Genomic DNA, 26,013 nt, shown 5'->3' with positions numbered 1-26,013 from the left:
GGCTTAAGAGATGTCGGAGCCATTAATGATTATCTTTGAGAAGTCATGGAGCTGGAAGATTCCCAGAGACCTGAAAAAGTACCTAGCTCTAAAAAAGAGGAATAAGGACAACCTAGGGAATTATAGATCACCCAGCCTAACTTAAACAAAAAACAGGACTATGTAGCACTTTAAAGACTAACAAGATGGTTTATTAGGTGATGAGCTTTCATGGGCCAGACCACGAAAGCTTTCTATCACCAGCCTAACTTAGTTATCCTGAAAGATAATGGAGCAAACAAACAACTAATTTGTAAGGCGCTAGAACAGAGGGACACAACCTGTGGCCTGCGGACCCCTGGTGAACTGTGATGGTACTGCGGGGGGGGGGGGGTGGCGGTCTTGGAAAGTTTAAAAATAAGTATCAGGCCCACCACTTACTTTTCCTTTACTTTTTCCCCCTCCCCCAGGTGTGTGGGGGGGAGGGGAGAATCCGTGAAATTTGAATAGATTGAAAAGGCGTCCATATGCTCGAAAAGGTTGAAAACCACTGCAGTAGAAGATAAATAGTCTGAAATAAATAGGATGAGGTTAAAATAAGTAGAAATACCAAGGAGATGCAATAAGGAGAAATGCAACATTTACAAACAAATAATTAATTGCGTAATTATAAAATGACTGCCTAGGAGGGAGTATTGCAGAAAAGGATCTGGAATTATCCTTTTCTGCAGTAGTCTGGGATGACAGACGGAATAGGAGTAAAAAATTTAACACTGTTGCAAAAAACGTGAACATAAGTCTTGGATGTAGTAGCATGTGCTATAAGCAAGACAAGAAAAATAATTCTTCCATTCTGCTGATCATTGATAAGACTTCAACTGGAGTGTTGTGTCCATCATAGTTCAGGAAAGTTGTTCGCAAACTGGAGGGAGTTAAAAGGAGAGCAACAAAAATCATTATAATACTTAGGCCTGCCGCACTTCAGGGGACTGGGTTAGATGAGCTGTTGAGATCCCTTCTAATCCTACATTTCTACGATTCTATGAACACTTGTACCTAAGCTACCAGTAATATCATGATAAAAGTCAGGTTTAAATCAATTTTTAAGTGTGTCCTTACAGGAATTTGATTTAAAGTCCCACATTTATTTAAACCAGTGCAAAAGTGTATGTAAACAAAGCGATGCCTCTATTTTGATTGTCCCTACCTTGTGCAATGTGCCCAGCTAAGACTAAGTGTATACTAGACATTACGCAGGTTGTTTTAACTATCTCAAATTGGCTCTTCACCTTAAAAAAATCTCTCTTTTTCATAGTCTATTCCTAGTCTGGAAAGATCAAAAGAGAATATGGACATATTGTTGATCCAGTGAGAGTTCTTTTTGTGTGTGGTGGTGGCAACTCATAGATTTGTTATAATCACTACCATTAAGGTCTTCCATTTATTTCTAGGACTGGATCATGAATTCCTTAAGCATCCAGAACTCCTGATGAAGCTAAAGGCTCATCTACACAGCAGTGTTATTTTGGAATTACGGCCGTTATTCTGAAATAGCAATGTGAGTGTCTACACAGAAATTCTGTTAATTTGAAATAAATTCAAAATAACCGATGGCTTATTCCGACTTCTGTAAATATCATTCCATGAGGAATAACACCTATTCCAAAATAGCTACTTCAGAATAGCAGTAGTATGGATGCTCCACTGCTGCTATTTTGAAATAGCTCCTCCCCAGGGCCATTCTAGCTAATTACTCCCCAGTGCCTCCTGGGGCTCTAAATCAAGGTGGCACGTCCACATTAGGGAAGCCTGCCTTGGACTAATTTTGAGGCTTCCCTGCAGTGTAGACGTGCTATTTCAAAATAAGCTATTTCAGAATAGCTTATTTCGAAATAAGTGTGCAGTGTAGATGTACTGCAAGTGAGAAGGAGGAGGATTTGTATGATTCTAGCATAGGGGCACCCTAGTCATGGACCAAACATACATAGAACTAAGATGGTTCCTGTTCCATACAGCTGACGGTCTAAGTAGAATGCAAGAGTCAACAAATGGATGCAGATAAACTGATAGGTGACAAGAAGGAAACAGTGAGACAGTGTTGGTCAGCATCATAGGCAGTAGTCTTAGCATGCCAACAGCCTACCTGTTGTCAATTTTTTTGCAGCAGAGGAAAGTTTTGAGGAAAGTTTTAAGGAAGATAGTGATGTAACTTGGCAGCTATTTACAGAGCATGGTGGAGAGAGGAGGGAGAGGTGCATGGGAGACAGCAAAAAGGTATTGGAAAATTTAGTATGTGGGAGGGGAGACTGTCACCACAGGCTGATTAGGGGGTCAGCATCAACATATGATAATGAATAAGAGTCAAGATGTAGGGGAGTATTGAGTATCAAGCACCTGGAAAGTGAAGATAAGCATCATATCCCCCATGGGGAGCCATCAAAGAGGAAGGGTGAACATGATGCAGGTGGCAGGGTAGCCAAACGATTTTTGCAGCCAAAACTTACTTAAGTTAAAAAAAAAACCTACAAAGAAAACATGTTAAAACAATAAAATAACTATACTCATGCTAATAAGCTGATTAGTGTTTATGCCAACCCTAATATGGATTTTGTCAAGAACAGTCCTTCAAATCCCCACCCACTGGAGCTTCCTTTGTGGTCACAAGTTCTTCATAGTTTCAGCTCAGAACAAGCACACTCAGAACGTGGTTAGTTCTTAGAGGTCTTCGGTCTGGAGTTTCCAGGAGTAGCTAATCAGCAGACTATGTAGCTTGCCCTAAGATGTAGCTTCAAAGACTGACACCTGAGGTGAGAATTTTCCTCCTTCCAAGTACTTTCTAGGAAATCCACTTGACATGTATTGTTCCAAAAAATCTTTTGCAGTTGCACACCATCCCAGAAGCATACATAAATATTTGAATTTTTAATACAAGAACTCCAAAAACTGAATTCAATAAGATTAAATTTCATTCAGGTTTATCTGGGATATTTTCGGTCTGTCATATTAGCCAAATACATACTAACATCACATGCATGCCCAGAACAAGCCTTGGCAATATAGCTATTTGCAATACATTAATATGGCCTGCCCTATTTATGAGTATCAGGTCTTGCTCATTAAAATCTTTTTGAAAAAAAGTCTTTTTGATCCACCCCCAGTTAATATGGAATGAGTCATCATTCCTTTTAACGAGAAAGCAATCTTTATATAGCTCATGACAACAATTTTATAGATAGTTAAGGCACAGGAATAAATGCACAGAATGTTTTCCCATGACATTCTCTAATCCAGGGCTGAATTGTGCACATTTTATTCAGCTGGAAATGTCATGGGAAGTGAGTTGGGGATGAGTCTACAAGATGGTCAGGTACCACAGTGATGATTACAGTATAATACCGAAATAGCAAAAGCCGAAGGAAGAGACCATAGACCCATATTCTCTGTTTTTTGAACAGGGGGGTGTACCCCATCATCAGCTACCAGGCAGATTCAGGTAGTGTGATTATTTGGGTAAGAAAGATGGGATTTATACAGGAAAGTAAACAGAGCCTCTAAAGAATCTTCCCAGAGTACTTCATTGGAAGATCCGTTCCCCAGTTGCATAAAGCTAGGAGTAAACCACACAACAGAGATAGCTCGAGAGAGACGCTCTTGGCATACATTGTGTGGTTTCCTAAATGAAGTATTGTCCTGTGACAGATGTTGATTTAAGGAAAGTTTACCGTAAGCCTTGCTTTGACACAGCCAGCAAAAGGATACATGTCTGAGAAGGACTATGCTTTCCAGCTGGCTAAAAAACTCCAGAAGGCTAACAGATCTGACTTCATAGATCATGAGGGACAGCAAAAACAAGATTTTGATCATGAAGCCAAAAAAAAAATCATCGTGGTTTTGTTTGAATTCTGATTATTATATTCTTATGTGAGGCCTGTGAGTCCAGGCCAGTTCATGTGGGAGTCAATAGCTATCTTCTTATAGCCACTTTCTTCAAAAGGTAATTTAAAAATAATACAGTACATTTTGTAAGAAATCACTTTCCATTTTGCCAAAGGATACAATTGTTGAGAAAACATAATGTATGTCCTAGTTTTGCATTTTTAGGAAAATTATAATCTTCCAACATCGAGTGAAATAACTGTATGTATATGGCTAAGGAGACATGCTACCTTTGACTACAATGGACGCAGATGAGTCCTTACCTGAACAAGTTTTCAGACTAGATTTTTTTTTAATCTACTCATCTAGTGCACTGTGATCTCTCACTCATAGCCACAGGCATGGGCGCCAGGTTAGTATGATTTTTGGCGGAACCTAGAGAGAGTCCAAGTGCCATTCCAAACATAGGATGGACAGGGCAACTGCCCTGGGTCCTGTGCTGTGAGGGGCCTCGCACATCAGGGAGACAGGGAGTTCCAGGGCAACCTGGGAGATTAGCGGGTTGCCTGGTGCCAGCAGCAAACAAGCAACCCCAGCCTGCCCTGCCCTGCCACACTGGCTCCCAGAGTTTCTCAGGGAAAGGGGCAGAAGCTGGAAAGAGGCCAGGTAGGGATGGGGTTTTAGAGGAAGAAGCAGAGTGGGGGGTGGGACTTGGAGTGGAGGAGGGGGTGGCTGTCCTGGGCCCTCCATACCACCAGGGATGGTTCGGCCCACCAGCATCCCCCATTGCCCTGAGTGCTTCCTGCTCCTCTGCCCTGCCAGGGCTGTCCCTAGAAGGGTGAGGGGTTTGGGACACCCTGCTTCCCCCCCAGGCCATTTCCTCACTCCACTTCTTCCCCCAAGCTCCCGCCCCACCTCTTTGAACCCCTGTTCCACCCCATCTCCATCTGCTTTCCACCCTTTCCATCAAATCCCAGCCTCTTTCCAGCTTCTGTCCTAGAGCTGGTGGGGCAGAGCAGGATGTGCTAGGGCCAGGTCACACTCTGCTTCCAGCTCCAGCCTCTCTGCCTATCCCTCAGGATACTGTTGACTCTGATCCCCCTGGAGTGTAGCACTAGAGCACAGGGAGACTGTTCCAATCCATCCTCTGGACAGGACAGCTCTGAAAATGTAAGGCCAAACATGGGTGGAGCCAAGTCCATGTGTCTGGATATTGGTCGAGCATGGGCACTATGGACCCATATAATTGTCTGACTTAGGCTACAGATGCTTCAAAGTTCCATGGAGAATTGTAGCCCAGCTACAATTCATGTACTTCCTGGTCCCCTCTGCCATCTTATTTGGCAGATGGAGTTGAGAAATGGCAGCAGGGGAGACAGCAGCCTCATTGATGGTATGTCTAGACTATATCCCTCTGTCAGCAGAGGGATGAAAATGAAGCACTTTTGAAAGTGCAAATGAAGCGGAGATTTAAATATCCTGTGCTTCATTTGCATAATCACCTAATTTCGCTATTTCGAAATTGAAACCGCAGTCTAGATGCGGTTCTTTCGAAAATGGGGCACTTTTTTGAAAGATCCCGTAAACCCCCATTTACATCCCTCTGCTGACAGAGAGATGTAGTCTAGATACACCCTGAGTTCCTGTACAAGATGGGGTGGAACTCAGGGGGGGAAACCCAGCTCTGCACTCCTGGAAGGAACAGGTAGAGGATTGCCAAGACCGTGGCGTGTCCTCTCCCAGCCTTCAGCACTCCCTGGAGTGTGCCACACAGTGCTCCAGTGTCAATTTATAGGACCCTATTTAAAGTATCAGCAGCTGGAAGCCACGGGCCTTTCTGAATTGCCAGGTCCTGGGGCAGTTGCCCCCTTTCTCTTTCCCTTCTCCACCGTTCAAGGGCCTGAATGGCAGTAGAAGTTGGAATAAAACTATCAAATTGATAATTATCCTAATGTATGAATAGGATTTAGTCTTTGTAGGAGTTCCCTGTGTCTCTCTTTAAGGGTTGTTCATTAATAAAATTATAATTTTTGTTAATTTTTTTCACAAGCAAAGAGAGCATACACAAGTAATTTCTTTTCTCTCAGGATGAGATCATGAGGTTCACGGGGGTATGCCAAGGTACCAAACATTGCCAGTTCCTTTAGTACTATTTCTCCTTATTCGATTGCTTTAAGGAGGAGACAAGCTTAGTATATTTTATACTGGAATAATCTATACAAATGACATCTTGGACATTTTGTCACTTAATGATTTCAAAGCACAGAATTGCACTATTCTATTTTCTCTGGGTTGACGTGATATCTGTAGTATGTGTGCAGATATTGTGTAGCTGGATGCAATGATAAAGCCTTAATTTCTGATTGATTTCATACAAACTGGTGGACTCTTTGCTGAGGATTCCATATCAAAAGAGGCAAGCTGTCTTTGGATTTGGCCTTCATTTGTATTCTCCTCTCCTCTTCTGTGATCTATTTTAACCCCTGTTTGCTGTGGAGAGTTAGTTTAGTGCCAAAAAGTGCTTGGGACTTGCGTGAGAGGCTACCAGAAGCGTTCTCTCACCTTAAGCCCTCCAAACAGGGCAAGGCACAGTTGCTGTTATTGCATTTTCTTAGTGTGATCCACTTCCAAGGGAGGAGGAGGAGATGAGGCCATCATAGGCCACATAGTACCCTCTTCTAAAGGCATGATGAAATAAGTGTGCTTCCTTTCTGGGCTTTCACAATGGACCCCAGACTGCCCTCTGGAAGCTGCAGACTTGTATTGTATTGGCACAATCTGGCCTCAAACAGTTACGTTGCATCTGTCTAATATATACCTACGCATGTCTAATATTGCACTACAGGACCTAGGCATCATGAGTCAATTATCTAGCAGTGGATTCTCTTCCTGCTTGGCTGCCTCAATTCACAGTAAGAAGGTAGTAATAACAACAAAACCTAAAACAAACAAATCTGGGCTCTCACAGGTGACAAAAAAATGAAAAGCAAGTTTTTCATTATATCTTCGCTAGGTTCAATTCACCTTATTTTCCTATAATATTGGCTCACTAAGCATTGTGTGCATTTCACCATTCTTCCTGTTAAATGCAAGCAGTAATTCTTTTGCTTTTGAAAGAGCTTTATTGCTAGTGTAGTTAATGTTAACCAGAATCATTGAAACAGATGGGAATTATTTCTTGTCAGGCAATCTGGAGCAAGTACCAGAAACTAAAGTCTAATTATAGGAGTACCAAATTAAGTACAACAATTTTAGTGTTTCTTTCTGATATTAAGTAGTGAAGAAGGAAGAAAGGTTGATTGATTGATTGAGTGATTGATTGATTGATTGATTGAAAGAAACTTTAGGGCTGAATGTGCCCACAACTAAGCTAGGGATTTAGGACTTGCCTCAATTCCCATTGAAGATGATATTCAAATTCCTGCTGACTGTGGGAGCAGAATCAGCTTAATTCACAAAACTGTTCAGTTGGTTTTAATGGGAGTTACATGACTTATATTCTGTTTAATGCTCTGGAAGCATTTAGGGCAAGTTTAAATCAAATTGTTATTTTTCTGCATTAATAGCCTCATTCTTCAGTTAGCTGTTACTGCTACCTCAAGGTGTTTACTCTTGGCTATTAGTGCCGTTTAAAGGTTTCCACAAGTGAGAAAGAAATATGCAACTCTTAAACACAGTGTCTGAGGTCATAAACATTAGAAAATTGGACTCCATAAAGATATACATACATTTTAAAAAAATGCAAAATGGTAGTTTCAGTCTTGGCAGTGTTTGTTCTAGAGGAGTAGCATGCAGTTCAAAGAGCATTTTACTAAGCAGCTGCAGCCACAGGAGGATTTCAAATCAATGGGAGCTCAGTTGCCTAGTCTCTCCCTCTCTAGAATGTGGCTGTGCACGTGACACATAGTACAATTGCAGCTGGGGTGAAAGTGAACACACAAGCAGTGCACAGCACATGGCTCAACAGTGGAGGGAATGGAAATATTGACCAAAGACACCAAAGATAACTCCTTCTCTTATAGAAAGTGTCAATGGATCTTGCATGTTCATGCAAAGCAGATAGATTCCCATACAATACTCATAACAGCACCACCACAAAGCAGAACAGGGAGCCAACGTGATCAGATTCCATTAGATATGTAATCATGGATCAGAGATCAAATTCAATAGTGTGGTCACGCTAGAATATAGGTATGGATTAGTAATTCATTCAGCCCATCAATCTGTCTTGTCCAAGTCTGTGCAGTCCTTTGGATGTCACCAAATGTGGCATGCGTAGAAGAGTTAAAATGCAGTATCCTAGAAATCAGAGTCTTCCAGTACATCCTAGAGAGACAAACAGAAATGAACATTTATATTACAAAAACCACTATATCTTTATCTTCTATCTCCATTTGAATCTTGTGCACCTCTCTCTTGACTGTTAGACACGAGTAGTCCTGTGGCACCTTGGAGACTAAGGGTACGTCTATACAACAGGGCTTAATTCAAAATAGGCTACGCAAATTGAGCTATGTCAATTGCGTAGCTTATTTCAAAATAATTGGGAGTGTCTATGCAGCACTTATTTCAAAATAGAGAAATATTTCCTATTATTTCTCCTATTTATTCTGTTATTTCCTCTGACTTCCTATACTCTTCACACGATGAGGGTTGCAGGAGTCGGAGTAAGAAGTCTTCCAGCTTGATGGTATTTCAACATTATTTCAAAATAACTGCCTGCTGTGTAGACGCGGACTAAGTTATTTGGAAATAATATTTTTATGTAGACAACCCAAACAAAATATATATATGTATAGAATTATGAGCTTTCATGGGTAAGACCCACTTCATCAGATGAGTTGAAGTGATCCTCTCTATATATACATACATTATTTTATTTATATATATAAATAAATAAAATATGGGATTTCTAGAAACTTTATAGAGTGTTAGTGACCAAACTCTGCACCACACTGCATAAACCAAAATACTTTTAACGTGAAATTGTCAAACATTTATTGATTTCAGGAATATAAATTTTGTTTGTTTGTTTATTTTGCAAGGATGATTTTTAAAACAGGAGATTAAATATTTAAATTTGTTCAGCGGGCCCTAGGGCCCTAACTTATATTGCTCTCTGTTTAGGAGTGGAAGAAGGAGCCCTACAAAACATCATGTCTTTACAAAGCAAACTTCATTTTTTCACTAGATTATATTTAATGGGTGTCATTTCTAATTTGGAAAACAAAAAAGGCATAGTGGTATTTTATAACACAAATGGTGAAACAGATCATTTTAGGAGTTAACCACTTCTTTACTGGAGCATGTTGCATAGTTTAGCAATGTGCCCCCCAATACGTATCATTAAGTTAGGATCCAAAATAAGTGGCCTGATTTTTCAGAAGTGCTGAGAACCCAACAGCTCCCGGAAAAGTCATTTGTACATCAATTGCAAGCAGAACAGATAGTTGATACTTTCTTGGTTTTGGAGAACTCCCTTTGACAGAGTAGAAGGGATCTGACTAATGAATATATGTATTGGGATTTTTTCACACTGACCACAAAATGTCATCATATGCTCCAAACACATTCATCAGGCATGAGTTTGATCTGCTAGTGGAAAGATAGTCTTAATTTTTTCATAAGACATGGATGGGTCTGCCCTGCAAAATTCAGATTTGGATTTCAAGATGAGATCTCCAAATCTAGCTGTTTCAATCTGACCATTTCTTTTTTCCCACATTTCTATTCTCAATAGAGCAAAATCCAATATAGCTTTTTCATTTTGATTGTTCTGTTCTACTAAATATAATTGATGGGGAGTCATGTGCGATGGCAAATGTCTGGTGACAGAATTTTAGTTAATTTTTGTTTCCTCGTTTGGATAATTGTCATTGTAGCAGTAAAGCAATATTATTTCAGGTCATGTGTCTCTTACAGATACAGAGTATAAAAATATTGGTCAAATCAAATTTTGAAATTTAGATATGGGATTGATTCTTTTAAATACATGGGTCTCAATCTTGCACAATTGTCATGAACAGTCCAACAGGAGTCAATGCTATGAAGTTAGTTGGACTGCTCACATGCTTAGATTTAACTCTTGTGTGTAATGCTTACGGGATTGAGTCGTTGACTTATAAACAAGTTTTAGAGGTGTCAGTATGAGATGTTTGCAAGATCATAGGAAACCTTTTCACAACGTTAATTATTTTTTAAAAAAAAATATGCTGGAATTTCCAAAGGTTCTGCTTAACGTTTGAGAAGACTCTAAAGGAATATTTAAAAGATGATGTTTCAAGAGCATAGTGTGTGAATAGGATGATTCAGCAATTCCAGGAGTAGTTGGAAGGTCATATTGTAGTGAGCATGCCATATCTGAATTCAAAGACAATTCTGGCAGTGACCAGTTGCTTAAAGCAGTCCATGTCGTGCAATCATAGTCTGTTCTGGCAGGTCTCCATTATGAGCTGATGCTATTTAAAAGTGTTTTCAGTTGGGTGGAAAAAACAAAATAAAATACAGAATCTAGCAAAGAGAAAGAAATAGAGAAACTAAAAATTAGAGGATCTTTATTCGGTGTTTTTTTTTATAGGTTCCACATGGGAGAAAACGTTACGACAGATCGGTTTTGAAAGGTAAGCAATGAATTTATCTCTTATGCATGTTAAGCTTAAAATTCAAACAAAAAAGAGAGATGCACACACAGGTTAGCATAGTTATTCATATTAACTGATGTGTTATCTAGTGTCAAAGTTAGTGGAGGGCTGTATAGAGTTTGCATATGTTCACAACTTTAATTATTAACTATATTTGTTGTCAGATGTAAATCTGGCTCATAATAATTTCAGCTGGAAGCAACATAATATATTAGGGTTAAAATAAGCATTCACAGTATTTGATTTGAAGTTTTACCACCTCTGAATGAAAGTATTGCTGCTTTCCCATAATTTTCTTAAGACTTCCAAAGTATGGCATATTACCTAACAAAAACGAACAAATGTGGAAAAGGGATACGATTAGCAAAGCACTATTTCACATAAGAGAAAAATCCGGATTTCAACATTCCTGAAGTGCAAAGACTTCTTTCAGCCAAACTTGACCACAAGGTTCTCCTACTAGAAACATATGTCTCTTGGAACTTAAACCAGGCCTTGCTAAAGAATAATCTATTCTCAAGGCTGGAAATACTCAGTTCCCTATATGTACAACTACAAACATGAAGCAGAATAATCTGCTTCCAGTCCATGTAGAGCTTTGATCTTCTGTCTAAACCACAAATATTTCTAGACTGCACAAGGGTGTGTGAGGGCAAGGCCTGGGGTCCCTGAACTGGACTAGACATGTATGAAAAAAGGCAAGGGTCTGTAATGTTAAGCGTAACATAGATGGCTTTTTCAAATCCAGGGTGATGTTGAGGAAAGGAAAGCCTTTCCTTTTCATTGTCTCTACCTGGTATTCTCTTTCCAAATGCTCTCACTCTTACAGCCTTTTTGGTTAATTTAAACAACTTGTCTGTATTTAAATGAATGGCTAGTTCATTGAACCAGAATGAAATTCTTCTGCACAAGGCATACATTGGTCCTTTACAGCTTTGCTATTACAATCACATTTATCTTTAAATTTAAATCTCTCCCTTGATTAAAATCCTCAGATATTAATAATAATAAATGAAAGACTGCTGTATGCCAGTCTTAGCTAAAAGCATTCCATGTCACTAATTCCTCCTGAGCAGATAAATTGACTGAACACCGACCCACTGTAGTTATCTGCAAATGTAAAGGGAGGATCAATGCTATCATTGAACACCTTGCCCTCAGGACTTCAAGGAAAATGGTCCAGAGCGATTCCCCTGACATATGCAGATTTATTCTTCAGGCTCAACATCAAATATTATTTAGAAATAGAGGCTCTGAAAATTGTCCACGCATTTCTCTACCACTTCATTTTTCTTAGGGCTCACTTCAACCTATTTTTTTTTAAATTGAATACCTCATCACTGTTATTAATGTAATGAAGTGTAGTCCTGTTGTATTCATTCTGTTGTATATTTAAGTATATTTGATTTCAGTGGTAAGCTTACCTTTTTAAAGACTGAAGGATCACACAGACTGTTGGTATTATTTTTGTCGGGGGACATGCGGAGAAAGGGTTAATTTTTACTTTAATTCCTTCAGTGTAATAACTGTTTACAGGACATATGTTGAAACATTGTTTCTGAGAAGTCAAAAGGACAGAGGGAGAAAAGCTATAATTTTGAATCTTTGCAGCAGTAAAAGTCACCTTTTGATGGGTGCTGATTTGCCTTTTTAGTTTCACAGGCTATTGTGGGTTTAGATGGAAAGCTGCTCTGACCACAAAGGAGCTGCTTGAGCTTCTTACAATGTATATAAATGGTATTGCTGAAAAATATCATAGGTCCTAGTTGAAGCAACATGGTTGAAGGTTCACTGAAGAACCTTATGGCAACATATGTATTTTAGTGATGTGTTTTAATTTACAGCTCTTAGGAGAGAAATTGTTAATTCAATGCATTGAACAAATTAAAACAAAATGCCACCCATCACCAAATAAAAATGATGGGCAATGTTCATCTCTGTTGTAACTCATTTTTCTCAATATACCTGTGATGAGTATGGCCCAAAATTTTTAACCTGCTAAATATATTGATTTCATTATCCCATATATTTTTAATAAGAGTTAAACAGAAAATGCTGGAGAAGAGATGGTTTACTAATAATTTAGTAGGTAAACAATCATTCTGGCCAGCTGAAATCTCACTTGGCCAACCAACCCTTTAAGGAAAGATAGTCTATGCAATGAATGCTTCAATAAAGCTATGAATTACTTTAACTTTTAGTGAAGATTTTCTGCCTCTGAAAAAAAAAATGAAGGAAATAATTGGATATGGTATGTTTCATTTTTCTTTCAGAAAGTTGCTGATTCTCCAAATTGCTGAAGTCTGTCTTCAGGCCTCAGATCTCAGTGTATTAAAAACCTTTTCTTCTATCTATATTTAAATCCAAGATTAATGGCTGTTCTTTGTTGACTTCTAATTCCTCTTCTTGTGGGTGAACTGCTCAGAATTGAGAAATGGCTTGCTCACTGGGTAAAATGCAAAAAGAAAAAAATGCCTTGCAGAGCAGGTTCCTGGAAATAATTATTAAGATAGGTTACTGAATTATTTTCCTAGTCTTCTTCAGACTGCTTTTTCCTATCTTGTTCACAGCCACCAGTCCTGGCTCTCAGTGTTCAGGGCTGTTGTTTAGCTCTAATTTTCCCTAAATGTCTTCTAAGAGTACAGTAAGCAGTGAAAGTGTTGCTAATGCTACTAGACAATATTAAACTCCCATGGTCTGGAAAATTCTCTGGTTTGGCACCAATCAGGTCCCAAGAGTGCCAGACTAGAGAGGTTCAATCAGCATTTAAAACAGATTATTGTAATGATGCTTTCTTGCAGTAGATGGTGCTGTGGAGAGAGAGAATGTTAGAGGACATACTCAGCAATCCGATAATAATGTTTTCCGTATATTTCATGCAATGAGAGCCTCAAAGCATTTAATTGGAATGGATAGTGGATTCTGGGAGGAAAAAACATTTGGATCATTCCCCTTGTAGACAAGAGGCTAACATGCTATAATTTTCACTGTAAATGAAATAATAATCTGAATATGTTTATCCTACGTGCCAGGAAAATAGGGTATTCTTCTAGGGAAACATTTTTATTTCAGTTACACTAGAATAATTGCATTGAAGTCAATGGACTTGTACTGATGTGACCAATCAGAATCAGGTCCCTGAAGTTGCATCTATATGAAGGAGTTGTTTCTCTGCCAGTTCCAGATGGACATGGACAAACAAAACAACTGCCTTTCCTCCTAACTTTTGAACATTTGAGCCAGTTTTATTCAGCAGAATAGCCTTACTTCTTCCTGGTGTTATCACTTATCTATGATTTTTTTAAACAGACTTTTTATAGGAGTTGCTTAATTTTATGAACATCATTAGGTTCTGTTACAGTGAACTAGCTCATGGTTTATTAAGGGATCTGTCAGAAACAGACTTTGGAGGTTCAGTGTTTGTTTTTGTAAGCAATATCTTGGTTTTGAAGTGTTCCATTGTTTAAAACAGCTGTATTCTCCTATGAGCAGTACTTTCCAAAGTAGGCAAAGGGAGAGGAAGGTACTAAGGGACACCACACTAAAAATAATCATTTGAATGCCAGTAGTTCCCTCAGCTTCAAATGTAAATAGGAAAGAGATATGACTATAGAGAGGAGAACAGGCTTTCACTGCTTGCAAGCGCATCCCTTGCAAGATGTTGACTAAGATACAGAGTTGTGCAGATTGCACTGACATTGACACACATTCCACAGGGAAGAATTTGCTTACCCCAGAATGCAGCCAGGTGTATGGGAGAAGATTGGTTCTCAAAATCCTGGTTTTAAGAGGACTAAACCAGTACTTAAATTTTGGGAAACCTGTATTGAAAGAAGAATGTAGATCCCCCTCCTTACTGTGGCAGATTAGCTTGATTGACAGAAGGAAATGAAGACATTGAGCATACATGTCAGGAAATTAAGTTCTGATAATATACAGGGTATGTCATCATTACATTGTTGTTACATGATGTTTACTCTGCAGTTGAGTATTTACATTGCTGTTGTATTTGTATCGTGCAAAACAAAGAGACACCGAGAGATCTGGTTGTCTGAGCCTTTAAGTAAGCACTCCTTGTGAGTCCAACATGCTGCTTTTTAGGGAGATAAATTAAAAATGCTGGAGCTTAAGTAAAGTAGGTTTATATCCAGGAAATGACTAGCGTTAAGAGCCTTTCAATTAAATGGAGTGTATCTGGGTTTGACAGATTTAAATGAAGCTCTTATTGTTATCGATTGGATTGTTGTTTTTAAAAAACATTACAAGTAAGATAATTGCAGCATACTACAGTAGCCATCACCCTTATCCAAATATATACGAACTACAGCATCTGTGCAGTTGGAGAAATTAGATGTGAAATTTTTTGAGTGAGTATACCTCCGTCGTAATGAGGAATACGTTAAAAGGTTGTTTCTCTGTTTAAGTATATTGTAACTTCCTTCTGTTCCATTAGTGCTAATAATTAATGCTTGCTGTATAATGGAAAACAAAGACAAAAAATTATAAACATGTCCAAATAATTAGTCTGACTTTGCTTCACTGATGTTTGTGAGGTCGTATTGTTCATAATTTGTGAGAACATAAATAACCACCAAACATTTCTGAAAATGTCCACCACTCAGGGAAGTCTCATGAATTTTAGCACAGCTTTGATCAAAACTACATACCAGATGGTACATACCAGAGGGTATGTTGCTTAATGTTTGCTTGTTTAAAGATTTTTCAGTCCTCCAATAACACATGACTACAGTGATTTGTCATATACCACAAATAATGGAAATCATTTAGCTAAAACAAATAATTTCCAAAGAACCAATAGGCTGAAAATTATTTGGCAAAATATTTATGAATAATTAATACATTTTAATGTAATCATCATTGGTTTGTAGATACTTTGCCAACAGAAAAAAAAAAGGATGAATTCACTGGAACTGTTACAGTCTTAGATTTTGCAGCCAGAAAGGATCAGTATAATCATCTTGTGTGGCCACCTGTGTGCCATAGCCCATAGAAACTCACCTAGTAATTACAGCATCAAAAACACCATTTCTGTTTTCCTCTCCAGTATATTTGTTTAAATCAAGACCAGGTGCCTTTTTAAAGACTCCTACAGATGGAAAACTCACCACATCACTAGGCAGATTGTACTAATACTTAATTACCTTCATGGTTAAAAAATGTGTGACTTGTACTAAAAGCTATCTAATGTCAGGAGCTGTGTACTCTCAGCTACATATTGGCCATGATCAAGTCACCTCTTAACTTTCTTTTTGATAAGCTAAATAGATTGTGCTTGTCACTAGCATATACAGTGGATCCTTTGTCCCACAGGACAGATGAAAAGAACTCATGACTCTGTCAAGGTGTTCCATCTGCAACAGGTGGAAAGCTAGGAGGAACAGGAAGTGGCATGACCAAGTGGGCGGTAACTGTCCTTACAGATGTCCATAGAGGGAAGGAGGAAAGTATTTAAACCACTGATGGGGGGAAGCACTTGCCTTGGGACCCACTGATTTAAAAGCCACCCTTTCCACTACGTTTGGCCCACTGGTTCACTGCTGGGCCTTAGTGGCTGGACTGTTCTGAGCTGGTATGAGTGGAAAGGTGCTCTACAGGGAGCCAGGGAATGGGCCAAGGAGGGAAATGTTCTGGGGTCAGTTGATGCCTCTTGTACATCTGTGGTGGCCCAGGGGCAGCTATTGCATGTTGTTATTTTTCTCCTGCATGTGAAAGATTCAGGAAAGTATAAGGGGGTCACCTTGATGATTTGAGCTAAGACGGATTTGGGGCAGGTGCAGTTTTTTCCCCTCCCAGGATGACAATGATTTGGTCTGAAATACTGGAAAATGGAAGGTATGGCAGGTATCATAAAGCCCCTGGAGACCGGTAAGGCCAGGGAGTAGGCAAAGTGGCTAAATTCATATGTGGCCAAGGAAAATTGTTAATTACTCATCTGCACGTATCTTCTTATTGGGTACAAGACTTACTCAGGGACACAGCTTTCCAGCTGGGAACAGTTATGTTTTAATCCATATTAAGAAATGAATTAGTAAGTGTCTGGGAACCTGCTGGGTGCATGGACAGAGGCAGCCAAGGCAAATGCTGGTACCTCCTTGTGCCCAGTGCAGATTCTTATTAGGGAAAGAATATGGTCATAAAAAAAATGGATTGAAAGGTAGCTTTAGAGGAAATCATCCTTCAATTGATCAGGAAAAGGGTGTTCAGTGCTGCTAACATCTGGTTCAATGAAGACCCAACTCCCCTCTTTTTATAGACCCTTTCAGTTTTCATATGATGGAGGTGCAGTGTGGTGCAGGTTGGAAAGAGGTTAACTGATGCCAACCCGAAAAGAGGGAATCTATTAATTATGACCTGCACTATATGACTTATTGCCAGATAATTCACCTAAAATATCTGGGAATAAGTTGTGACCTAATTAAATCCTATCCATTGCTTGCTTGCTTCCTAGACTATGAGCATCTTTCAGTCTTTCACTATAAGGGAGGCAATCCAGACCATATATCATTCTTGTAACTGTTTTCAGACCCTTCTCCCATTTCCAATGAATAATTTAATTCCCACCTCAACTAACATAAGAACATAAGAATGGCCGTACTAGGTCAGACCAAAGGTCCATCTAGCCCAGTATCCTGTCTGCTGACAGTGGCCAGCACCAGGTGCCCCAGAGAGGGTGGACCAAGACAATGATCAAGCGATTTGTCTCCTGCCATCCCTCTCCAGCCTCTGACAAACAGAGGCCAGGGACACCATTTCCATCCCCTAGCTAATAGCCTTTTATGGACCTAACCTCCATGAAATTATCTAGCTGCTCTTTAAACTCTGTATTAGTCCTAGCCTTCACAGCCTCCTTTGGCAAGGAGTTCCACAGGTTGACTATGCACTGTATGAAGAAGAACATTCTTTTATTAGTTTTAAACCTGCCACCCATTAACTTCACTTCATGGAGCAGGTAAGAACAGGCTGGATAGACACTTTCCCCTTGCCCCCTTGTCATCAGGGGAATGAGAAGAAAAGCCAGCCATATCCTGGAATACATGGCTGCTCCCCACACTCTGCTCTCCCGAAATGGGACCCGTGATCCAAACTAGACAAAGCTAACCTGGTTAGTTTTGTTAAACTGTTTCTACAACAGCGGGCATAAGCTTTGTTACTATGTCTGTGGCCATGCCTTTGACTTGGTACTGAGCACTGAGAGAGAGCTGATGTGAAACTCCAAAGCAGGTTTTGTACAGCTGAAAAATGCCAGCTTGTTTCTGGAGAAGAACAAATCTCTCCAGTGGAAGGCTCTATGTAGATACAATTGTTTGTGTTTATGATGAATGGGAGGGATACCACTTTTTTCTGGACATCCCAGCCATTCAGTTAACTAAGTTGCTTGTAAGGGACCCAGAGACAGAAGGTCCTAGAGAATCTCTAAGAAGTGTTGGCAGGGAGCCAGGAGAGTTAATGAAAATGGAGGGTGGGTTTTTTTTAATTGAAAAGAAGGAACTTCCTACTGCAGTCTTTGTGTGACTAAAACTGAGCTGGGAGAGCTGAGTTAAGTCAGGAGCAACGCATGAAATTTTTAGCAATATCCATACCTAGGTAGGGCCTAAACCCCTGAAACTACAGATATATGATTAGAACAAGGAATGTTTTCCTCTGTGCTGGGCCCAGATACTACCCCCCTCTCAATACACTAACTTTTACTGTATCCCCTCTTCTTTGCTTTGTTAATGAAAGCGCCTTTTTAACACTATGATGCGATTCCTGTGTCCTAGAAGACAAGAGGTTCTGCGTCAACATGCCTAAAACTGTAAGGTCAGGCATTAGGAAATACCGTTTGTTTTCACATTCTTTCTTGTGGGAAGGTTAAAGAGCTTGAGGGTACCCCATAGGAAGACATTTCCAAGTGCACCTTCCTCAGTTCTCAAAGGGGTTTTTGCATTTGGATGGAGACACAACGTACCACCTAAAATCAAAGAATCTGTGACTTTGGGGAGTTTTTTAAGCAGAAGTCTTTAATGGCAGGGTATTTTAAAGTCTCTTGTGGGTCCCCACCTTCTGCACTCGAAGTGACAGAGTGGCAAACAGCCTTGACAGTGTTGAATGGGGGAAAAGGAATACTGTATGCCAATTTAACGAAATTAAATAAAACAATAAAAAAGTCCACAAATATTTGTTTCCTATCGGTCTCTCTTATGCACATTACCTCTCTGAAAAGAAAATATATAGACTGAATCCAGTTCTTAGGGAGGAAAATGAGAAAAAAATATTGGTTCATAGGTTTTTAAGGGCAGAAGTTAACATTAGACTCATTTACCGTACTGTTCTGCATAGTCTAAGCCAAATATTTCACCTAGGACTTCCTGTATCTACTAACTTCAATGGAAAGGCACTTGCTCACAATAAAGACTAAATTTGGCCTTACAATTTTGGCTACTGGGGTTGGCCAAAAAATATGAACTCTTGCCATCTTATCACAAAACACAGGCACCATATCTTGCAAAAATGTTACCCCAAAAAAGTTCCTATTTTGTAACCAGCCTCCTAACTACAAATTTGGCCAACTCTGATTTTCATTTTTTAAAAGGAGGCTGGCCGTGTTAAATTGTCTTCTTGAACGAGCACAGACAAAATCTTGGATTCAGCGGCACTTACATGTACAGAACACATTTGACATCGCAGCAGCCATATTGTCCTTTGTATGTTGTGCTCTCCTGCCTTTGGAAACATGGCTGCTACTAAAAAACAAGGCAAAAGTTGTCAACTCAGTCGCTGCATTTTTCATGCTCCATGTTAATAATGGTGCCAAATCAGATTAAGATGGGGACTGTTATTTTTATCCAATTTGAAGAAAGAGCAGCCTATGTTCTCTGTGAAAATGAAAATATGTGGATATATCCTCTGTTACGCCCCTTGAAAGCCATCAAAGACACTAGTTCAGAATCCCAGTGATTTCTTTGAATTTCCCTTATTTCAACGGACTTTGTGCTGACCCTGTGCATGGTTCCTTCCCTATACTGGAAGGACAGCAAAGGGATAATAAGTCATTCTTCTTGTAGAAGGATGTTTGATACTCTAAGTGCTGGACAGAGGATGCTGCTCAGCTATGAGAGATGAAGTCCAAACGGGACTAGGCAAGTTGATCAGCAGACCAAACCTCCCAATGCATTGCTTTCTTGGCGGAGCATGTCCAGTGCTGCTGATCTGCGAGAGCGTGAATGTCTCAAATGTGCCTCCTGGCTCTTCTCCAGACCTTGATTTTATCACACATTCATAGGGCTACCTGCTAATGTAATGAATCCAACCCACTCAGACCTGTCACTCTGTATATACAGACCATAAACCGCCACAGCATAATCCAGGCCATGTGCTCAGAAAAGACAAGGGAAAGAAAAAGAGAGGAGGGAAGAGAAAGCAAATGGAGATTGTTACTGTTCTATGAAATACAAGATGATTAAATATTGCCAGATAATGCCAAACAATATGCCAAATAATATGGCTTCTTTTCTTTCCCCTTGTTCTCGTGGGCTCTCTCTCATGTGCAATTCTTTATATTAAGATCCCGCAAAACAGATTTAAGATCAATTTAAACAGATATTCTATGTTAAATACCAACCAATTTAACACCCACATTTTTGAAGAATAAAAGATGTGCGATTATTATGACTGGCAACTTGACAAATGCACTTTTTCATAATAAAGTGATATTTCAGTATCCCAGAGAAAAGGCCTTTTGCTTTGAATACCAGTTTCTTATTAAAGCATATTAGTTTGTCAATAGCTGTATGCTCATTGTGGACATGGCTATTAATCACATGTTAATGTTTAACTCTGCTATTACTATTATATCTGCATGCCACATTTCATATGAATTCTAAATCAAATGTGTGTTTGGAAGTAATAACATAAAGTGTGTCCTTTTGTCCTATTTGATTCTCGGAGTTTCTGCTTATTCTTTCGTTCCCAACCCAGCATGCAGATAAAAAGAACAGAACAAGTTGACGGACTGAACTAAGTGAAAAAGTGTTGGCTCTGCCCATGCCTTGGACCAAAATTCTGAGGGCTTAAGTGGGACTTAAGAGAGTGCTTAGGCCCTGTACTGCCCCATGCATAGAGATAAATTTAACCCCTAGTATGTAGAACACACTGACTTTTTTTTGTATATAGTTGACTCTTCCTTTTTTTTTTTTTTTTTTCATGGCTGTGTGGTGCATAGGGCCAGTATGCTTTAGGAGATGGAGAATTTGTGTGCCTGGATAGGTTTCCTCCCGCCTGGGGATAGTATCTAAATAAACGATAACAAGGAGTCATGTGGCACTTTAAAGACTTTCAAATTTATTAAGGTATTAGAGCATAAGCTTTCATTAGCTACAACTCACTTTCTCAGATGTCGAAGAGAAAGAAAGACAAAGAGATAAAAAGGGATACAGAGATGGGTGTGAGACAGCTGTGCTAATTAAAGCAGAGTGGATGTGGCTCACCTCCAGCAATGGTGAGAAGGTGAGAATACCTGCTTGGGAAATTACTTATTGCAATGTGAGAGCCACTTTGTGCTTCAATATGTGCAACATTTAGGCGGGTAGCAAATTATATTGGGAACACAGTCTATGTAAAAAATATTCATACTTCGATTACCCTATCTGTTTGTGGCTTTTTATCATTGTGACTTTGCCTACTCAGGAACCAGCTAAAATCATTGGTACGGGACCATTCACTTGTTAGAAGAGAACACCCCCTGTGTTCTGTGCTATCATAATACCTATACATGGCCCTTTTCTTTGGGTTTCAGCTCCAGTCCTCTCATCAGCAAACCAAAGTCTTCCCTTTGCTGCTTTTCCCATGCACCTCTCCTACCTTTTTGACTCCTACCTTCTCTGGGTTTGCCAATGCAACCTTCCTCCTCCCAGTGTACCTAGCTCTATAACCCCCTTTCCTTTTCCCAGGGAGTGGCTGCAGACTACTTCCCTGCAGTCCCATTATGCTTTTGGGCTTTATACAAGTCTTCCTGTTCCTGTCTAGCTAATCAGTCCTTGCTTCCTGTTTCTTCCTACAGGTGCAACTTGAGTTATTTGAGTCATTTGCTACCTTGACCCCTTCGAGCCATGCGTGATTGTACACTCCATCATGGCTTCTGTTTCCTTCCATCTTCCCTAATGCAATCAATCATTCATAGTCAGCCATTATTTGGAAAAATGTGAAATTTGCCTTTACATTAGCCACACAATTCCACATGTGATTTATGTGGGTCAGAAGGTCAAGCTAGCTTAGAAATAGGAATGTGAAGGACTGGTCGACTATCTGATAAGTAAATGCTTATTGGATAGTTGACAGGATAATTGACTAGTTGCTTCCCACCCTTGCTGCTTCTATCAAATAGAGGCAGTAGGAGCGGGGAGAAGAGAGAGGTACTTCAAAATGGCAGTGCCACATGGAGCCTGGGGTCAGCTGCTCCGGGCTGTGGGGAGCCCAGCATCAGGTTCCTCACCGCATTTCAAAGCGGCAGCACCACATGGAGCCTGGGATTAGCTGGGGACTCCCCAGCTGACCCTGGACTTCAGCGCTTTCACCTTTGAAGTGTAGCAACAGCTCTCAGGGTGTTGCTAAACTTCAAAGGCAGAGGCTCCCTATCGACTAATTGAATAGTCGATGCAAAAATGCATTGACTATTGGATTAGTCAGTTACCCAATATTTAACATCTTTACTTAGAAGAAGTTTCTCACTTCAAAAGGTATGTCCCTTTGTATCATGAAAACAAGAAGCCTTAACTCTTTCTTTAGTTTTTCTGTTAATTCTGTCAGTTGATGGCTTGAGTACAACACACATTGATATACGGAGCTCCCGGAGATTCCTTGGCATATTATTGTCTAATCCAGGACATCTCAAACTGAGGGTTTGTGATCTCAGGGTATGTCTACACTAGCTCGTTAGTTCGTGGAATGAGGAGTAACGATAGTTCGAATTAGAATCTCTAATTAGAATTACCTACTCCGTGCCGCATGTAGCCGCAGGCACGGAGTTCGGACTAAGGGAGATTTAAAAATGGCAGCGCCTGGGATATTTAAATCCTGGGCTTCATTTGCAACTCCGGTTGCCCTAATTACCCTACCTAGCTCGAACTAATGAGCTAGTGTAGACATACCCTCAGAGTTCTCAAGGTTATTACATGGGATCATGAACTGTCAGCCTCCATCCCCAAATCTCACTTTGTCTCTAGCATTTATAATAGTGTTAAATCTTTAAAAAATGTGTTTAATTTACAAGAGAGGGGTTGCACGTATAGGTGTGCTATGTAAAAGAGGTCACCAGTACAAAAGTTTGAAAACCACTGGGCTAATCTGACCTGAATGTTCTCTTTAGAAAAAAATTAAAAAACAGCTAATATTCCTTAAGCACCTTAGAGACTAACAAAAAATGTAGATGGTAATATGAGCTTTCAGGGGTACAACCCATTTCCTCAAAAAGTTCATGATAGCATCTACATTGTTGTTCATCTCTAAGGTGCTGCAGGACTATAAGCTGGTTTTTAAATTTTTTCACTTACAGACTAACATGGCTACCCCTCTGAAACTTTTGTTCTCTTTAGACACACACAAATATTTATGAATATGAATTTATTCTACAATGGTAACAATTACACACAATTTCAGCAGCAGAGGAGTGCAATGCATGTGAAGAGCATAAGGCCACAGAGCTGAAAAGGAATTGAACTGATTCTCCTTCCTCCCTTCAGAGATTGAGAACAAAATCAGTAAAGCTTTTTTTTCTTCGTAATTTACTGATTTTGATAAAATTGTCTTCCAGATGCTACTATCCATTCATTTTATTGTCTGGTTCTTATCTATTTGGTAGATATTAGGTTTAAAGTAGAAAACCCCATCACAATAACCTGTTGATATCATTTCAACTAAAACATTCCAGTTGTCCTGTTTCATTCGAGCAGACTGTCATAATCTACTATATATTTGAGAGCTTGTCAGTCTGTGCATGCTTCTTTCTTTCTCTTTTTTCAAGAACTCCTCCTAAATGGTAAGAGCTAGTACCACCAAATTTGGTATGCAGTTTCCTCTTACAACCTAAAGCAAGGTCAGGGTTTGGTTGTGCCAGAAAAATGGGATATGCCCAGAATTGAATTGCTCCTCATAAAACCATAGAGAAAAGAGACAGAATCACCAGGAAGATGAAAGGGACTGTCTGGGGGTGCCCCCTCCCATCCTCTCAGGCATCCTTTAAGGTGGGGGGGATGAAGCTCCCTCTCCCCCAATTTGTACAGTAACATTGGCTGTTCGCCTTTGTCAGGGAATGAGGGGAAAGTGCACAGATTGCTCTATTCCTCAATCTAGATGAAGAGCACAGGTGGCAGATGAACCTGACCTTCCCTATCGGGGGAAAATGCACCTATTCCCCAAGCTGTGCTCACTAGAGCTGCAGCATCCACAGAGAGGCATTTCTCACCTGGCCTCAAGCTGCTGTGGTGGGAGAGGGCTGGGGTAGTCCTCTCTTCCCAGTGCAGCTTGCATGCTGAAACCCTCATCCCCGGAGCACTAATTGAAATGAAGAAAAAGAAAAATTAATTGAGTTAAGGATCCAAGCAACACACGGTAAATCTTTTAGTTAAGCAATAAACTACAAATGGGTATGTGGCTAGCTATCCAGTGGTTGTGCTTACTGAGGGTGTTGTATAGCACAGAGCACAGATAGGAGCCCTTTCTTTTCCAAGCAGTGTTATTGTTTTAATTTAACTTCCGAATCTGCCCTTCATTTGTAATTTCAGTATAGGCACAGCTGTAGGACTTATGGAATGGTTCTGTTGTTTTTATTTAAATGGTAGAAAACAGAAGGAGAAATCTGTGTTTTGGAATGCAGGCATAATTTATTTTTATTTGAAATGATTATTTCTTTGCTTCTTTTGGATTGAATAAAACTTGTATAGCTATGTCTGAGTAATGGGGGAAATCCAGATAAAAATAAGTTTATATTAAAAAAAAATCTGTGCAACTTATGTTTGCATCTGATATTTTAGGTCATCTAGAGCAAGGCTTTTCAAACTTTGGATTGTGGCTGATGAGGGTAAGCTGCTAGATGGCTGTGAGATGCTTTGTTTAACTGAACATCCACAAGCATGGCCATTTGCAGCTCCCAGTGGCTGTGATATACCATTCCCAACCAATGGGAGCTGAGGGAAGCAGTGCGGGCTGGGAAAGTACAGATAACTTCATTGTCTGGGAGCTACAGCTCTGATGCCTGGCATGAGTAGTATACTCATGTACAGCATCAGAAGAGAATAAAAATGTGTTCCATGATAGAGCTGAGCTAGTTGCATCTGAACTTACATTTTCTTGACAAATTCTTTACTATAGTATATGCTTTGTCATTGTTCAGGAAAACCCCTTTGTATTTCTATATTAATTATTTACTCTGTTAACATTGAGCAGAAAATACCCTTTCTTTTTTTTTCATAGTATCTCAGTTTTAACATTTCTATAATTCTGACATTTTTGCTCTACATTTTGAAATGTAGAACAATTTACAATGTGATCATTTTAAAAGGATGATTTCCTTCTTCATGGAAAAATGTACCATATAACTAAGACCAGGTCTCTACTAAGGGGAAAAGTTTATAAGTAAACTTAAGGTTCACTAACTCCATCTATGTGAATAGCGTAACTGGAGTTGACATAGCTTAGTTTGGCGTACTGAGGTGTACTTGCTGTGAGGGGTCAACACAGGAAACTTTCCTGTTGACTTTCCTTAGTTTTTGTAACTTGGTGGAGTACCATAGACGACAGGAGCGCAATCAGCGGTCGATTTAGAGCATCCCTATTAGACCCACTAAATAAATTCCAAAGAGATCAATCTCTGCTGCATCGGTCTCTTGGTAAGCAAAGGAAAGGCCTAACACACTTAACTAGAAAAGGAGTTAATAGGATACCAGCTTTTCTTAAACCCTGCCTTCTAGGAGAGCCGGGGTTGCCCCTATGAAATACTTTTTGGAAAAGATTTAATCCTTCATTAGAAGCAAGTCAAAATGTTTCAATCCACATCAGAAAAAAATGCATAATCCCCAGTTTCCATTTAAGCGAGAGTCTTAATGCTAATGTAAATAATCACTAGTTAAAGTAATTACAAAGATAATGTCCTCCAGAGAACATATCTGCAATATGCCAATAAACTTGCCTCCTTTGTGTTGGTTGCACCTTCTTTGTATATAGCCCTGAAAGCATCAACATGAAATTCCTAAAAAGCTGATTCTGCAATCCTTAATCATGTGAGTAGTTCTGCTGACATTAAGAACAAGACTTATGTGAGTAAATGATGCAGATAATCAATCCCTAGGTTAGTTGTTAGTAATAAAAAATAAATGAACCATATATAATGTAGCGACTGAAAAAGCTAATGGTCATCAGGACAAATAGCCTGGCAAGAAATCATACTGTTTGTTACATAAAGAATGCAGTTTTTGAACCAGTAAGATTTAATACTGGGTATGGGTATACTAAAAGTCACTAACTG

At 39.6% G+C, this 26,013-nt stretch overlaps 1 protein-coding gene across 12 annotated transcripts in view; it reads left to right on the top strand.

The window, feature by feature from the left end:
* Window positions 1-26,013, top strand: part of PIEZO2 (piezo type mechanosensitive ion channel component 2) — a 423,840-nt gene that overhangs the window by 184,597 nt on the left and 213,230 nt on the right. For all 12 annotated transcript variants that reach the window (XM_075920992.1, XM_075920988.1, XM_075920987.1 and 9 more), the window contains one exon: window positions 10,433-10,475. In XM_075920992.1, coding sequence (XP_075777107.1) covers window positions 10,433-10,475 — 43 coding nt within the window. The remainder of the gene's footprint in view (window positions 1-10,432; window positions 10,476-26,013) is intronic.

This window comes from Pelodiscus sinensis, chromosome 2 (genome assembly GCF_049634645.1).
Source record: "Pelodiscus sinensis isolate JC-2024 chromosome 2, ASM4963464v1, whole genome shotgun sequence".
In the NCBI taxonomy this organism is placed as follows: Eukaryota; Metazoa; Chordata; order Testudines; family Trionychidae; genus Pelodiscus; species Pelodiscus sinensis.
Note: the sequence above shows the minus strand (reverse complement) of the source record. Positions and strands in the feature narration are given on the sequence as shown.